At 34.0% G+C, this 17,513-nt stretch overlaps 1 protein-coding gene and 1 non-coding gene across 3 annotated transcripts; both read right to left on the bottom strand.

The window, feature by feature from the left end:
• Positions 1–615: 615 nt before the first annotated feature.
• On the bottom strand, positions 616–3,231 carry LOC108485511 (pentatricopeptide repeat-containing protein At5g66520-like). 2 transcript variants are annotated; one of them, XR_008284351.1, is made up of 3 exons: positions 3,147–3,231; positions 783–2,858; positions 616–694 (listed from the first exon to the last, which is right to left on the bottom strand). XR_008284351.1 is itself a non-coding variant. In XM_017789364.2 (2 exons), exon 2 carries the CDS (start codon positions 2,485–2,487, stop codon positions 1,210–1,212), a length of 1,278 nt encoding a protein of 425 aa, XP_017644853.1. In that variant the 5' UTR covers positions 2,488–2,858; positions 3,147–3,231; the 3' UTR covers positions 616–1,209. The 2 variants fall into 2 exon arrangements, 1 of the variants encoding a protein (XP_017644853.1); XM_017789364.2 differs by having other exon boundaries at positions 616–2,858.
• An 11,975-nt stretch (positions 3,232–15,206) lies between these two features.
• LOC128294530 (small nucleolar RNA R71) lies at positions 15,207–15,312 on the bottom strand. The gene has a single exon (XR_008284839.1). It is a non-coding gene; the product is annotated as a small nucleolar RNA R71 (small nucleolar RNA).
• Positions 15,313–17,513: the final 2,201 nt, after the last annotated feature.

Raw genomic sequence — 17,513 nt, forward strand, 5'->3', positions numbered from 1 at the left:
GGGTAAAACAGCTTAACATTCAAGTTCCAATTCTACAAAACCTGTATAAAGGACAAGAGTACCCGTTCAGCCCGACTTAGATGAAGTGTGGACAAAGTTTTTCTAAAATCGGATGAGTCCGACCCGATTGAAATAAAATATTAAAAATAATAATTTAAAAAAAAATAAAAAATAAAAGTCTATAAAAAGTTTTAACTATAGCTTAAGGACCAAATTAACTATTAATCCCTTGATTTAAGTGCAATGTTATTTTTTTAACAGAAGTTAATGGCCGAGTGACAAAAATATAACAATTTGGTAATGTTAGTGATGATCATGTAACTTTTGAAAGTTATGTGACTGAAATGTAATTTAAACAAAGTTTAGGAACAATTAGTGTAAATAAAAAATATAAAAATATTTTATTATTTTTAATAGTAATATGGACAATTCAAGCTTGCTTGAGGGATTTAAACTTTTTCCGAATCACGATATGGCCGAATCATGATATGGCCGAATCATGATATGGTCTAATTTAACCCATAAACACCTCAGATGACATTCTTTGTAACCCAAAAATTAAAAATTCTGTCACTAGAGTCAGCATGTTGATCAAATAGGTTCAACAACCAAAGCATCGAGTAAAGAAGAAAATATTACTTGAATAGAAGTTACAGAACACAAAGGAAGCCGAAACAAGGCCTTCATTCATAGCCTGCAGGCAATGAAATGCTTCCAACAAAACTAATAGCAAAAAGAATTGACTTCAAAAAAGTTATTGGAATGAAATGATAATGACTTACATGTTTGATCTCCCGCTTTATTTTTAGTCAAATCAATGAATCTAGTGATACTAACAGGCCAAGTATATTGTGAGGTTTCTGAAAAACTCCCAAATTCAATCGCAATAATTCTTAAGCAAAGGCAGCTTCAAAATCTTGCCTTCGATTCCCTTTGTCAACTTGAAATGATCCCATGATTCTGGCTTAGTAATGAGATGGCAAAAGCACATAAACTGATGGATAGTTCCTGCAAGCCTTAGATGGCAATGAGCTGCACAAGCACTGAACAAGTTCTAAATATTCATGTCCGATGCATGCCCTGGACGTGCATATTGTGAAACTCCAAAAACCCTCCAAATATGCGAAAAACTTTAATACATATCCTACCCAATACTTCTGAGTCTGAGTAACATAGATCTTGAGAAGAAACAAAATTGCTTTCAAGAAGTCAACTTCTAATAAAACTAGAGCCCCTAGTCTTCCTCACATATTGATTAACCATTAGTTTCCTTACTCTTTCCGCATCATCCCATTTCTCATTCAAAACATATAAATCAGATATAAGAGAATAAACCCCCCCATCACTCTCTGGCTTTACCGTTTCCATCACTTGCTTGATCACTCTGTCAGCCATCTGAAATTGCTTATGATCCTTACAAGCTGACAAAAAAGAACTCCATATAAAAACATTGGGTTCAACTTTCATTGTACTGATAACCCGATAAGCTTCTTCTAGCAACCCTGCCTTGCCATACAAGTCAACCATGCACCCATAATGGTGAATCCTTGTCTGCAAACCATATTGTTCGATCATATCGAAATACTTGCAGCCTTCCTTGACTAAACCTTTACGAGCACATGCATTGAGAATGCCTGTAAAAGTCATCTCATTAGGCTTCATTCCCGTCTCTTGGATTGCTTCAAAGAAAGACAGTGCCTCTTCACTGTAGCCATGTTGTGCAGATCCACTAATCAATGCCGTCCAAGTCATTACATTTCTTTGTTGCATTGCATTGAAAACTATACAAGCATACTTCAATAAACCACATTTTGCATACATATCTACCAAAACAGTGCCGATTTCGACAGTCAAGTTCCACCCATTTTTAGCTATAAACGCATGGACCGATCTTCCCGCCAATAATCCAAGAGATCCCATGTGACCGCAGCCAGATAGAACCGCTCCCACAGTCACTTCGTCAGGTTTCAACCTCTCATTTGCTACCATTTCTCTAAAACAAGATAACCCACAATTCCATTTCCAGTTATTCATGAAAGCCGCAATCATGGCAGACCAAGAAGCAACATCCCTCAAAGGCATTGCCTTAAAAAAGGCATACGCTTTGATTACATCCCCAGACCGTGAATAACCAGTTATCATGGTGTTCCAGGTAACAATGTTTCTCTCAGGAATTTCATCGAACAGTTTGCATGCATCGTCAAAACAAGAAACCACGTACGCATTCAACAAAGAAGTAGCCACATAGACATGGGAAACGAACCCTAACTTCAAGATATGACAATGGAGGTGGGCAACGAGACTCGGTTTTCGCAAAGGAGTACATGACTTGAGGGTGAAGAGAATTGAGAAACTATTAAAAGGAACCGATTGGCGATGCATTTGAGAGTAAAGAACCAAGGCTTGGTGAGGAGAAGAAGCATTTTTTATGGCTAAAGTCCAATTGTTGAAAGCTTTTATAAGTTTTTGTGGGTTTGGTTTGCGCATTGCTTTAGTTTCTTCTCATTTCCATCGATTCAAAGATCAAGTTTCATAATCACACAGGTAAATGTTTGAAAAATACATGGTAATAACGAAGATGCGAGTTGCCAAATAGCCGAAACCCCAGGTACTAAAGTAGCAAATCAGCCTCCTATTTTATGTAATATTATAATCGAGTAATTTACGAAAATATTGTACCTAAAACATATATTAGGTAATCCAGTGATAAAATCACCAAGCAATATTTGATGTGGTTTCCCAAAATCTCCACCTCCTAAAAAAAAAAATAAAAATGCCTCCACCATCTTCCATATTTGAGATCTAGTAAATCACTAATCCAATATTTCAATGTTTATTTATCTTTTTTGCATTTGTACCTGACAAACACAAATAAAAAATATTAATGATATATTCGTTAATCTTTCAATAAATTATCATGCTTTTTTATTTTTATTTATTATTTGATTTCAGCTCACATAAAAATAGAAAATGATTTTATGATTAGATCAAAACAAGTTGAGCCATAATTCGATTCTCAATTAATTTCTTGTTGCAGTTTGAATAAAATATATATTTTTTTAGTTTATACATGTAAGAATTTTCAATTAAAAAATAAAGTTTAGAAACCACAAGGAAAAAAAATAGGAGGAAAGTGAAACTTTTACCTATGAAGAATATCCAATTTAGGTCACCAAATAAGATGAAAGGAAATTTGTTATGCAAAGAGAACCACCTTACTTTTGTTTTGATGATTTACTTGGAAAATGTCCTTAATTTATAGGCATGTTGTATATTTCTATTTATCACTTATTTCCATATATGTCAATATTTACTATATAAAAATTGGGTAGGTAGATTTATTTTAAAATCATTGAACTTGGAAAGGCGTTACAAATGTTTTTTTAAGAGATTACATAAATGTTATATATGCTAACAATGCATTACAATTTATTTACCATAAATGATTTGGTAGGTAGAAATTTTTATTAAAATTAGAAAGCGTTACAATTAAATAAATATTATATGTGTGGAGATGCGTTACATTTTATTTTATTTTTAATAGTAAAATAAGTATGCAAACAAATTTTACATTGAGAGATAGGGTTTATCATATTGTATAATGAATGATGGCTTGATATTAAATGTATCACTTTGAACATTTTTAAATTAGAAATTCTACATTGATAAATTTAATAAACTTAAGGTGCCATATATGATATTAAGCCATTCAATTTTTTTAACTTGAGAAAATTGTAATAGATGTTAAAGATAATATGTTGCTACCTACAATTGTTGCTTACTGAAACTCAAAATGGTTTACGGAAGTGCTAGTGTCATGAGTTATGGATCGAAGCCCATGATTAATGTACACAGAACATCTCATGGAGGCCTTACTTATTTGTCCCACTTGAACTGACCCAATTCGTAGAACATATAGAGAAGTCCATCGAATTGAAGCTTTGATGGTCTAATGAAACACTCCAGTAAAACTAGAGTTATCATTATAAATATATTTTTATCCCAAGGGCTAAGATTGTATAGTGTTTAAATTTTTTAAGACTCTTATTTTGTAGATAGATTTTGATCTCAGCTGTCAGCATGATTTCAACTGTACTGTTGGATTTGGGGGAACTGAACTACAAATAGAGGTCTTCCCTCTCATTTGTAATCATTCAATTGTAACTTTTTAAAGTAATAGAAACACTTTGAGAGAATTTCTTTGAGAATTCTCATTCTTTTTGGGAGATAGGCTAACTTAGGTGGACCTGAAGTAATTAAATCGCCTAAGACCGCGCGATTTGCGAGACTAAAGTTCTAGCCCTGTGAAACTAGATATCAAAGCTAAGGTTCGATGGCGTCAAAAAAGATTACGAAAGAAGTTGATGAACAGGTTGAGAAAAGGGAGACTCATTGGAGGAGCAAGAAAGCTAGTAGATCGAGTCATATGATGTCGGCTTTAGAGGGTCGAGTGACAAATCTCGAAGAATTCGTTGGTGGTATAAAGGTAACATTCAAGGTAGTTGAGGGACGCACCATAGAGCTTGAACTGAGACAAGATTAGCTCAAGAGACATGTGGCAAAACTCTCAATGCCAATGTGGATACGGTACAAGGGGTCCTCAATATTGTTGTAAGTGAGCTGGAAAAGAAGGAAAATACTCTTAAACCCATAGTGATGACTTTGAATGAACATATTGTAGAGGTTAAGGAGGATCTCGCTATCTACAAAGCTACTTTGGGTAATGGGGTGTTAGCTACGACACTCAAGTCTAAGATTGATATCCCCATGTCGAAAGAGTTTAAGGAGACGAGGTTTGCAAGGGATGTGGATTTCTTGTGGGAAATGGAATAATACTTCCATGCCAGAGGCATTGTGGATAATGCTATTAAATATTGTTGTTATGTATTTTACTAATGTCGCTCTTTTATGGTGGTGTCGTAGGTCCATAGATGAAAAACAATGTGGAGTTACAATTGGGACTTGGGAAGAATTTTTGAGGGAATTTAAAGGGCAGTTTTATCTAGAGTATGTCGAGGATGAAACTCAAGCTTAGTTGCACCAACTTATGCAAGAAGACATAGTTAGGGAGTATGGGAAGGAGATTATTGAACTGATTCTCCATATTTCTTATTTGGGAGAGGAGACATTTTTCTCCTTTATGGATGGGCTTAAGCTTTGGCTGAAGAAAAAGTTGTAATACCGAGGGGTCAAAGAACTTACTAAAGCCATGATCGTAGCGGAGTTCTTAATTGAGCTTGTTTCTAGGAATGAGTTCAAGTCTTCCAAGCCTAAGAAGAAGGGCAATGGTATGATAGATGAAGAAGGATAAGATAAAAATGAAAATAGTAGAAATGATGGTAATGGGAGACCACATAATGAGAAGTTGAAGCTAACAACAAATCAAAGGATTCGATATAGTGGTCTATTTATCTGGTAAAGCTTAAAGGAAGTTTTATGAATTTACCTGCAGACAACTAGCACAAAAGTTCTCCTAAACCTTTACAGTTAACACATTTGTTAGCAAAGAAGAACTCTCCTAGTTTCTTTGATGATAATAAAGTCTGGTGGAGAAGATGAATCAAAAATCTTTTATTCTCTATCACATTATCCAATTTATAGATAACCCACATCCAAATCCCAATTAGAATTATCTCTAATCATTATTCATTCTCGCGTGCTTTCACTAATCAATCACATCCTATGAGGCTCTACAAGTGTCCTAATTACTGAGGCTTTGCCTCCACTAGGATGCCAGGTGATGTAAACGTATCCTACAAGCAATTGTACTTACTTAAGTAATGTCACTAAAACATGGGTGGCAATCATATTAGCGATAAGGTTTGCCTAATAAGGTCACCCTAACTAAAATCTCGCTATCACTCGGACTGGTTCTTCGTAGTATTGAAGAATTTCTTCGTAGCATTCCGCCATGAAGTTACCCACATTATACAATCTATGTCTCGCAACTTAGGTAGTCTTCCCCGTCGTAGTCTCTTGAAACCAGGGTGTGACGGTCAACTACAAATAGAGGCATTCCACCTCAGTTGCAATTTTTCAAAGTAATGGAAACACTGTGAGAACATTTACTCAAACACTTGGTGTGCTTAGATTTCTTTTAGCTTTTCTGTTCGTTCGTTGCTTCTTTTCTTTTGAAAGTTTGCTTCTACTTTATTTCGGTTCTTTGGAGAATTTCTTTGAGAATTCTCATCTTTTTGAGAGATAATCTGACTTAGGCAATTTGAAGCAAAAGAATTGTCTAAGATCACGCGGTTTCTATACGAATTACAATAAATTTATCAATTAGTGACGAAGCTATATGGATTACAAACACAAACAATAATCATCCTTATTGCTAGAAAATGGGAGAGTTCACATAATCTTCTGATTGAATTGACATTCAATCTTAGGAAGTTTGCAAAAATCATTTCAGAGCTTATTTTTGTTGATGGTTTTAGGGAGCTAAGAGTTGCAAACAATGAGGCAAGTAGCTTAATAAAATTAGGGGTGGGCAGATGTGCCCTTCTTATTTGGGTTAGGGGCAAATGATGTGTTTAGAAAAGCACTTTATTTTGTTTACTTTGCAGGGTCCTGTGTTGTTGTTTGGTAGGTGCAAGATCTTGTGTTTTGGTCTTTTTTTCGTTCTATTAAGTGGTACCTGAATTGTTAATTGAGATTAATACAATTTTCCTGACTTTTCAGAAAATGATAATCAACATCTTATATATCAAGTTCAAACATCAAGCTATCAAGACATTTGCAACAATCAGAGAATTAAATGTAGCTAAACATTATGCTTAGTCTTATTAAAATTACCAAGCCTGCTAGATTTATGAACTCAAACAAAAACTATCTTACTGGGACGAATACCTGGCTTATCAAGAACATCCATGAGATGTCTTTGAACTTTTGTTTGAATTCTTTGGGAACAAATGAATTGTGTGCTCTTTGAAGAAGCTAATACATGATTATGTTCTGAATGAAATCGAGAAATAATTTATTTCCCTCCTTTCTTGGATATTAAAACCATTGCTTTATAACTTTCTATTGTTTCATCTGAAGTTGCATGGATTCTCTCTTCTCTCTTGAAGTGTTTTTTTGCCTTCACACTTTCTTTCGAACAAATAAATTCTCTACCAGTCATTTGATTATGGGGATCCTTACATGTGTCAAAACCTTTGACTCTCGCATAATATAATAATATTTTTGTGCATCATTTGGTGGCTCAAATTCCATACCAATATATGGTTCTGGTTAGGTTTAATGGTTGATTGTTGGATAGCAAGCTATATTGTATCAACTCCAAAGACTTGATCTTCAACTTCTTGTATCTCCATCAAATGATCTTGTACAGTTGTGTTCTTCATTTTAATCCTTGGAAAAGTATAAATAATTATTTGAAATTGAGAGTGATTAAACATAAGTAGGAAAAATTGTAACCATGTTCACAATCGTAACACCAATCAAGTAATTCTGTTGAAAGATGCATAAATATGTATTAATCATAGGATCAAACATAATGGAAATTTTGTACGAGAGTTGAGCATTCAACAAGAAATCAAATATACGTGAAAAATAAGAAAACATTAAATAAAGGAAGAGTAAATTACCTATGATACCGAGTTGCAGGGTGGGTTTCTACCCCATGATCCAATTTGAGGTTTAAGAGCACTTTAAAAGGTAGGTTTTGAGAATGGCAGATTGCAATTTATGTTCAATTTAGGCTTTTCTTTTTCTTTTTAAAAGAAAAGATGATGAAGAAGAAGAAGGTGGTTCCGGGTTCTTTGAAGCAATGCGTTTACCTTTGAAGTCGCTTCCCAAAATCTCCACCAGCTACCTAAAATGCCTCCACCAACTTCCATATTAATATCTGGTAAATTATTGATTCGATTTTTCATTGTTATTTTTTTGCATATAAATCGAGAAATACAAATAAAAAAAATCATTAGTAATATATTCATTAATGTTTTAAAAGTTTTCATGCTTGTTTTTATGATATTAGTGTTTGATTTCACTTCACATAAAAATACGAAATGAATTTATGATTAAATTAAAATAAATTGAGTCAAGATTTAATTTTTAAAATTTCTTGCTTGAATTTAAAATTGCACTTCATTAACCTCATTTAATAAAATACGTCTTATAGTTTATGTATGTAAAAATTTTCGAGGAAAAAAATAAAGTCTAAAAACCTCAAGAAAAAAATAGGAGGAAAGTGAAACTTTTACCTTTGAAGAATATCCAATTTAGGTCACCAAATAAGATGAAAGGAGATTTCTTATGCAAAGAGAACCTCATTATTTTTGTTTTGATGATTTACTTGGAAAATGTCCTTAATTTATAGGCATCATATATGCTTTTATTTATCAGTTATTTCTATACATGTCAATAATTACTATATAAAAATTGGGTCAGTAGATTTTTTTAAAAAAAATCATTGAACTTGGAAAGACGTTACAAATGTTTTTTTAAAGGAATTACATAAATGTTATATATACTGGCAATGCGTTACATTTTATTTACCATATTTGATTTGGTAGGTAGGATTTTTTAGTGAAATTAGAAAGCATTACAATTAAACAAATGTTATATCTATTGGAGATATGTTACATTTTATTTTTATGTTTTAATATCAAAATAAGAACACAAACAAATTTTACATGGAGAGATAGGGTTTATCGATACTACAATGAAGGATGGTTTGTTATTATATGTATCACATTGATCATTTTTATATTAGAAATTATACATTGATAAATTTAGTAAACTTATGACATTAAGCCATTCAATTTTTTTTTTAACTGGAGGAAATTGTAATTAATGTTGCAGTAATGTGTTGCTACCTACAACTACTGTTGCTTATTGAAACTCAAAATTGTTTTTGGAAATGCTAGTGCCACAGGTTGCCGATTGAAGCCCATGATGAATGTAGATAGAACGTCCCATGGAGGCCAACTAATTAAATGTGATTTGACCCACTTGAATTGGCCCAATTCATAGAACATATAGAGAAGTCCATCTACTTGAAACTTTAATGGTCCAGTGAAATACTCTAGTAAAACTTGAGTTATCATGGTAAATATATTTTCATCCCAAGGGATAAGATTGTATAATGTTTAAATCCCTTAAGACTCTCATTTTGTAGATAGATTTTGATTTCAACCGTCGGCGTAATTTAAACTGTATTGTTGGATTTGGGGGAACTGAAATACAATTAGAGATCTTCCCCCTCATTTGTAATCATTCAGTTGTAACTCTTTAAAGTAATAGAAACACTTTGAGAGAACTTACTCAAACACTTGGTATGCTTAACTTTCTTGTGGCATTTTTGGTTGTTCATTGCTTCTTCGTTTTTAAGAGTTTCAGAGAATTTCTTTGAGAATTCTCATTTTTTTAGAGATAGGCTGGCTTATACAGATCTGAAGCAAATGAATTGCCTAAAAACGCGTGATTTACGAGTCTACATGTCACATTCCAAAAACTAGGTTAGTAGAAATTGGGTTGGTGAGCCAAGAGTGGACACGTTTTTTTTTTATTTGGATAAACATTGCTAAATTTGTCAAGTAAATTGATCTAGTTAGCGGTTAGGTGTGTAACACCCCTCACCCGTCTTCGACACTGGAACCGGGTATGAGGTATTACCAGACTTAAACACAATCAAACATATAGAACCGGGCCATAAAATTTCATTTAATTTAAAATTATTCATTCACATGCATATCGTCCCTTATAAGGGCCTACGATACCCAAACCATACATTGGGAAAAATTTGGGACTAAACCGGAAACTTCCGAAACATTTGCAACACTTAGAAAATTTTCTTGTTTTGGAGAGTCACACGTCCGTGTGGGTAGGCCGTGTGGTCCTACACCCCCGTGTGGCTTGGGACACACCCGTGTAACTCTCTATTTATGACGTCATCAATCAAATAAGGTCACACGGCCAAGTCACAAGCCCATGTGCTTAGGCCGTGTGGTGAATTAAATTCCAAAAATCAAGTACAAACTTCACACGGCCTGGGCACATGCCCATGTCCTGAGGCCGTGTCCTCCACATGACTGAGACACGCGGCCGTGTCTCTGCCCGTGTGTTTACTACTGGGCATTCTGTTTTGCATAAATTAGGGTGCAGAGGACACACGACCGAACCACATGCCCATGGGGAAAACCGTGTGTCACACACGGCCTAGACACACACCCGTGTGTCTAACCATGTGGACAATTTCTAGGCTATTTTCTAAGCCATTTGTCACCCTTAAACACTTACATACATAAACCCACTTCATGGCATGCAACATGGTACCTTTGGATACTCAAACATTCACATTCATGGTTAAATTTTGTCTATAATGGCATATAACACATAACTTGGCATATTTCTTTAAAGCTTTTCACATCAATTTCGTATTCAATCAACATTATGAACCCACTTTCACATTATTCATGTATTCTATGGATATGGTCGCCCTATTGGTCATAAACTATCCATCAAGCACAGAAGCTATTCATCACACTCATCATCCATAACCACAATAAAGCATAAACACACTTGCATGGATGCATAATTATTTAGGGTTACAACCCATTAATCAATATGGGCCATCTCTCATGGCTATATACAAAATAATTGTAACACCATCATAAGCCAACACATTTGGCTAACCAATACGACACATAACAAAATAACCAAGTTTCCTATACATGCCATACTCAAAATAATGAGACTAACTATACCTGAAAGATCTAATTGATAGTGTGAGCGAGCCTTCGATGTCTTTTGATCCCTGAGCTAGCTTGGCGATACTATAAGAAAATGGAAAAGAGATGGAGTAAGCATAAAGCTTAGTAAGCTTGCATGTAATTAATAAACAATAAAAATATGCATTTTCATACATATACATAACATAATTTAAATCATTTCATCCTTAATAATCATTGTAGTCATATTCTATCTTATTCAATTTACATAATGTTCAATAGAACTCAAGATCCTAATTCATTCATTTCCACCTTACCAAAGTTTTATCATTTCGTAATCTCAATAACTACGAGCTTGGTGTACATACCTGTACCCTTTCAACACAATCACACCTCGACTTTCCTTTGACAAGTCCTTGGACTATCCGCTGAACCATTTGGAATACTAAGGGATACTCAGGAAATCATGTATACATGGTAAGGTGCCCATGGCATATACGAGATATGGTCTTACATGGGACCCCATATCGATGCCAATGCCATGTCCCAAACATGGTCTTACATGGGATCACATATATCGAAGCTGATAGCCCAGCTATGGTCTTACACGATGTCTCATATCGATGCCAATGCCATGTCCCAGACATGGTCTTACATGAGATCACATAATGATACCAAAGCCATGTCCCAGACATGGTCTAACATGGGATCTCACATCGATGCCGATGCCATATCCCAGATATGGTCTTATACGAGATCTCATCAACCAATGTCATGATATTTATACCCTAAGTATTCCTAAGGTTCAACTGACTTTCATCACCTCAAATCTTTGTCGGACAACATCAATTATACTCACAAAGACAAACAAACAATTCATGCAACATTAAGTGTTAAATACATAATAAAATGTTGTATCAATCACACACAGACTTACCTCGGTAAAAAAATGTAGCTATTTATTTGATTTAGTCCACAACCTTGTTCTTCCCTCGGTTTAGGTCCGGACTTTATTTTTCTTGATCTATAATAGAAATTTTCACTTATTTAATTATCAAATTATTCAAATCAGTCAATAAATCATATTTTGGAAAAATTATAATTTTGCCCCTAAACTTTCACATATTTACACTTTTGTCCCTAAGCTCGTAAAATGAAATGTGTTCAATTTCTTTATCACCCAAGCCTAGCTGATCCATATTCCCTCTTATAACAGCCCACATTCTTCATCAAATCACATTTTTAACACCTATTTTTACAAGTTTTACAAACAAGTCCTTTTAGGTGGTTTCATAAAAAATCACTTAGAAAAAGATGTTCAGCTAGCTCCAATCCTTCATATTCCTCCATTAATCATCAAAATACATGTATGACACACATGGGTAAAATTTTGAACATAAACCCTAGTTCAAATAAAGGGTAGAAATGGCTAAATCATGCTTCAAAGATCTCAAAAATACAAAGAACATTAAAAACGGGGCTAGGATTGACTTACTTTCAAGCTTGAAAAGTTGAAAAACCCTAGCTATGGAGAGCTTGAGAATTTCGGCTATGGCATGGAGAAGATGAGCAAATTTTTCTTGATTTTTCCCTTTTTATTTTTTTATTAATCAAATGACCAAAATGCCCTTTTCACTAAACTTTCAATTTTTTATCCATGCATGCCCATTTTTGTCCATAAAAATAAAAATTGGGAAAATTGATATTTAGGGACCTTTAATTAATAATCCAAAGCTATTTCATACTAAAAGATTCTAGAAACACATTTTTTCAACTTATTCAATTTAGTCCCTAAAGTCATGTTGGACACTTTACACATAAAATTTCTTCATGAAATTTTCACACAAGCATGAATTCATATCATAGGCCTCATAATAATCACAAAATAATTATTTTTACTTCAAATTTGTGGTCTCAAAACTATTATTCCTACTAGAACCTAATTCGGGATGTTACAAGGTGTTTTGTTTGTGTTAGAGGCCTTATGTTCAAATCCCTTACCTTGAGTTTTTATTGATTTTATTCCTATGCTTGACTGGTCACAAGTAGGTTATATTTTATTCTTGTTAGTTTGTTGACAAGAATGAGCCCATTGGTTTTGTGGTAAGGATTCAGCTTACCCGAAGATTTCGTGTTTGAATTCGATGCGTGTGAAGCGAATATATTTTTGCTATTCTCTGTTTGTGTCATTCATGTGGTCAAAATTTGAGCAAATTCTGGACATTTGATAGGGTTTGGATAAATAAGATTTTAGTTTTTTTTTAAAAATATATTTTTCGTTATTCCTAAAAATTTTCTCCTTCAACCGTCCTTTCTTTCTCTCTCCTCCCCATCCCCCTCTACTTTCACGTTTGTTTTGTTCTTCCTGTAAGTTTCTATTTTGTTTTCCCTTTTGTTTTCAATTTAATTTTTGTCACAAGATTTCCTCTTATCGTTTCCTTTTCTTTTGTTTTGTTTCCTTCTTCTTTGTTGATAAGTGCTAAAAGTAACATATTTTAATCCCATTCTTAATGCGCTTTTGGGTGATTATTTGATATTAAATTGTAAATTTTATGCTCCTAATACTTTAAATTCATGTTTTTATACTTAGGAGAGCATTTGGGAGAGCATTTGGGAGCAAAATAAGTGAAAAAAATTAGAAAATTGGTGGAAGTTGACACACGACCATGTGAGCCACATGGGTTGCCATACAGCCATGTAGTAGATGTGTGGAAATCATGATCTGCACTTCAAACATGTGGAAAAATGTAATTTTTAGGTTTTTCAAGCATTCTAAGACCCGTATTTACCAAATATGAGAAGAGAGGAGTAAGTTGTCATAAAAGCTAACTCTGAAGCAGATTTCCATCATGATTGAAGATATCATTTTGATTTCTTTGAAGTTTATTATGGGTTTTCTTGTTTCTTGTGGTTATACTATCCTTGAGATGTTTTTATTTGCGATTATGAACTAACTTTCTAAATATCTAGAGAGATGAACCCTAGGATGGATTCTTTTTTTTTTTTTGCTTCATTCAAACTATTCTGTTTAAAAGTAACAGAACAGTAGTTCCAATTAAACAATACAATTATCACAAAAGCTATTATAACATGAAAACCAAACATTTTATTTGATTTCTTTTTTTACGCAATATATACTTGGATCTTGTTCTCAATTATGTGTGCTTAATTCTTGGTTTAATATTTCTAGACTGTTAATCCATGTTTGATGTGCTTGAATCAGAGGAGGAATAAACCCTGTTTAAGAGTAGATCTAACATAATTGAGTGGAATTGTATGCAATCCTAGAAATAAGAAGACATAAATCTACCATATTAGAGTCAAATCTAATAGGGGATCTATATATCGAGTTAATACAATAATAGGGGTTTTAATTAGAAAGAAATTTCAATTAATCAACCTAGAGTCAGTTGCTCTTAGTCTTGAAGAGAGATATTAGCATAATTTAGGGATTTCTACGGTTTAAGATACTAAGTGAAGAAATTGCGTAATTTAGATTGATATTGACAGATGAAGTTTATGTGAATTCTTTCCTGGGCATTGTTTCGCTTTTTGGGTGTTTTGTCGATTATTTTCTCAACTTGTTCTTTGTTGTGTTCTTTAGATAATTAATTTAGTTAATTTTAGTTTTAATCAATCTTTCCAGTTTGTCGGTTAAATAATAGAAATACAGTAATTACTAGTACTTTTAGTGCTCGTGGGAACGATATTTTTGCTCACCATAGCTATACTATTAATTGATAGGTGCACTTACATTTGTTGAATTTTTAGTTGGCTTCGTGGACATCAAATTTTTTGACGTCATTGTCGGGGACTAAAATATTAGGAAACCTTTATTTCTATTAATTTAGCCATTTTTATTTTTATTTTAATATTAATATTTATATTTATTATTTAATTTTTATATTCTAATTTTTTTCATTTGTTTGCTTCTGGCAGGTTCTTTTGGTATATGACTAGAGGAAACCCGTTAGATCCGTTACTTTTTGACAATGAAATTGAAAAGACTACTCACAAAAACCATAGAGAGGTTAGAGAAGTGAATATAGTAGATGATCAAGAGGAAAATGATATTACTATGGAGATGGGTGATAATCGAAATAATCAGCTACCTTATGCAAGTCTTGCTCATTGGGCTATGCATGGTTATGTTAAGCCTACTCTGATTGGGGCTGAATCGAATATTGTGAGACCTACAATTGCAACAAACAATTTTGAACTGAAGCCGAACACAATTCAGATGGTACAACAGTATGTTCAGTTTGATGGTTTGCAAAATGAAGATCTGAATACTCATTTGGCTGAGCATAATGAAGATCTGAAACTCATTTGGCTAACTTTCTAGATATTTGTGACACATTCAAGATCAATGGCATTTCTAATGATGCCATACGCTTATTGTTATTCCCATTCTCTTTGAGGAGTAAGACAAAACAGTGGTTGAATTGACTTCCATGAGGTTCTATCACGACTTGGGATCAAATGACTGAAAAATTTCAATTGAAGTGCTTTATATTGGCCAAAACAACTAAGTTGAGAAACGACATCTCTTCCTTTGCTCAATTTGATATTGAAACACTAAATAATGTTTGAGAGAGATTCAAAGATCTTTTTAAAAGGTGCCCTATCATGGGTTACCTTTATGGTTACAAGTTTAAACCTTCTACAATGGTTTGAATCCCTTAACTAGGTAATTAATTGATGCAACAACTGGTGGAACACTGAATAATAAAACATCCGAGAAGTGATAAACCGTAATTTATACATATTTTTACCCCATACTTAACACATTTTATGGATGAATTTTCCTTAGAATTGGTGAATTTGATGCTCCTAATGCCTTAATTTCATGTTTTATACTTAGGTGAGCAAATGAGAGCGAAAGGAGCGAGAAACGGGCCAAAAATGGAGAAAATGGGCCAAAATACAAAATCAATACGGCCTGGACTTCCTCACACGGGTAGACCACACGGCTGCGTCAATATGGCAGAATCGAAGCACGACTCACACAGGTAGAACACACGCCCGTGCCATTCTAACAGGCTCAAACACGGCCTGAAGTAATCGCACACTGGCGTGCCACACGGGCGTGTCCCTGCTAAGCCCAAGTTGAGTCCAATTTGGAAAAAGCCACTTTTGAAAGTTCTTAGGCATTCCAAAGCCTATAAATACACCCTAGTGGAGGAAGAAAAGGGGAGGCAGAGGGAGGAAGGAAGGAATTACTCAAAAAAAGTCGATTGATCCATCTCAGAAGCTGGATTTATCATCAAGATTGAAGATCTCCCCTCAATTTCCCTTCAAGAGTTTTGAGTTTTCTTTACGTTTTGTATTCATTATTCTTCTGAGATGTTTCCCTTTTTATTTATGAACTAAAACCCCTAAATACCTAAGGGGAATGAAACCTAAGATGAATCTTGGTATTATTTTCTGAATTATATGATAAATATTTAACTTGTTCTTAATTATGTGTTCTTAATTCTTGTTTTGATATCCCAGGATACTGATTCAAGATAAGCTCTTATTTAGAGGAGGAATAGACCCTGTCTAAGAGTACATTTGTCATAATTAAATGGAGTTGATTGCGCGCCTAGAGATAGGGTGACAAGATTTTGCCAGATTAGGGTGAAACCTAATAAGGGGATCCATAGATCGAGTTAATGCAACCCTAGGGTGTTAATTAGAGAAAGGTATCAATTATTCAATCTAGGGATTAGACATTATTAGTCTTGAATAGGGATAATAACATAACTGAGGGATCTCTACGGAACAAGTTAAATGAATAAATCGTCCGATTTGGAGTCAGAATAACAAGTGAAGTCCAGGTGGATTTTTCCTTAGGTATTGTCTTAATTCAATCGATTTTTCCCAAAAGTAATTCCTCAATTCTATTCTCTGTGAATTCTACTAGTACTTTTAGTTCCCTTGGGTTTGATAATCCGGTCTTGCTAAAACTATACTACTGTTCGATAGGTACACTTGCCTATATCGCGATAATAGTTAGTTTCAAGAACGATTAATTATAAATATTTAAAACCTATTACAAAATCACACAATCAGAAAGCTCGAGAGTTTATTAAAGAATAGCACTGAATAACTATTAGTGGTAAGTCATGCGAAAAAAACCGATAAAAGCAACCAATGTTTTTAATATAGATGCAGTTGCTATGTTGGCAAGCCAAGTGGAAGCACTAAATAAAAAACTTTGATGGTTTGAATTTTTCTGAGCAGGTAAATTTGGTGATGCAATGCGATGTGAATGGAGCTGAGATGATTAATCCAAAATATTCGCTCTTCAAGCCTAACATGGAGCATGAGCAAGTTGACTTTTTGGGTAATAATTCTAGACCTCAAAATAACCCCTATAGCAATACTTATAATGTAGGTTGGAGGAACCATCCAAATTTCTCTTAGGGTGGTCAAGGAAATCAAAGGTCACAACTTCCTCTGGGTTTTTAGCAACCTTATCAGCAAGAGAAGAAACCAAACCTTGAGGAGATGTTGGCTAAATTTATTTCAGTGTCAGAAACTCGATTTTAAAACACTGAAAAATCAATAAGCATCGATTCAAGGGCTTGAAAATCAAATTGGACAATTTTCCAAACTTATTTTGGAAAGACCACAAGGGAGCTTACCTAGCAACACTGAAACTAACCTAAAAGAGCGAGTCCATGCAATCACAGTTCAAAGCATTGAAGGGTTAGTCGAGCCTGAATAGAAGCCACAGCTAGATGTCGTTGTGAAAAATGATGAGGTTGAGGAAAGTAAGAAAGAGAAGAAACCGATAATCAAAGACTACAAAGCAAGAGTTCTATATCCAGTAGCATTGAAGAGAGACCA

This window comes from Gossypium arboreum, chromosome 6 (genome assembly GCF_025698485.1).
Source record: "Gossypium arboreum isolate Shixiya-1 chromosome 6, ASM2569848v2, whole genome shotgun sequence".
In the NCBI taxonomy this organism is placed as follows: Eukaryota; Viridiplantae; Streptophyta; class Magnoliopsida; order Malvales; family Malvaceae; genus Gossypium; species Gossypium arboreum.

Excerpts from the sequence above, each read along its gene's own strand:
- LOC108485511 (XM_017789364.2), bottom strand. The coding sequence starts at position 2,487 with ATGCGCAAACCAAACCCACAAAAACTTATAAAAGCTTTCAACAATTGG.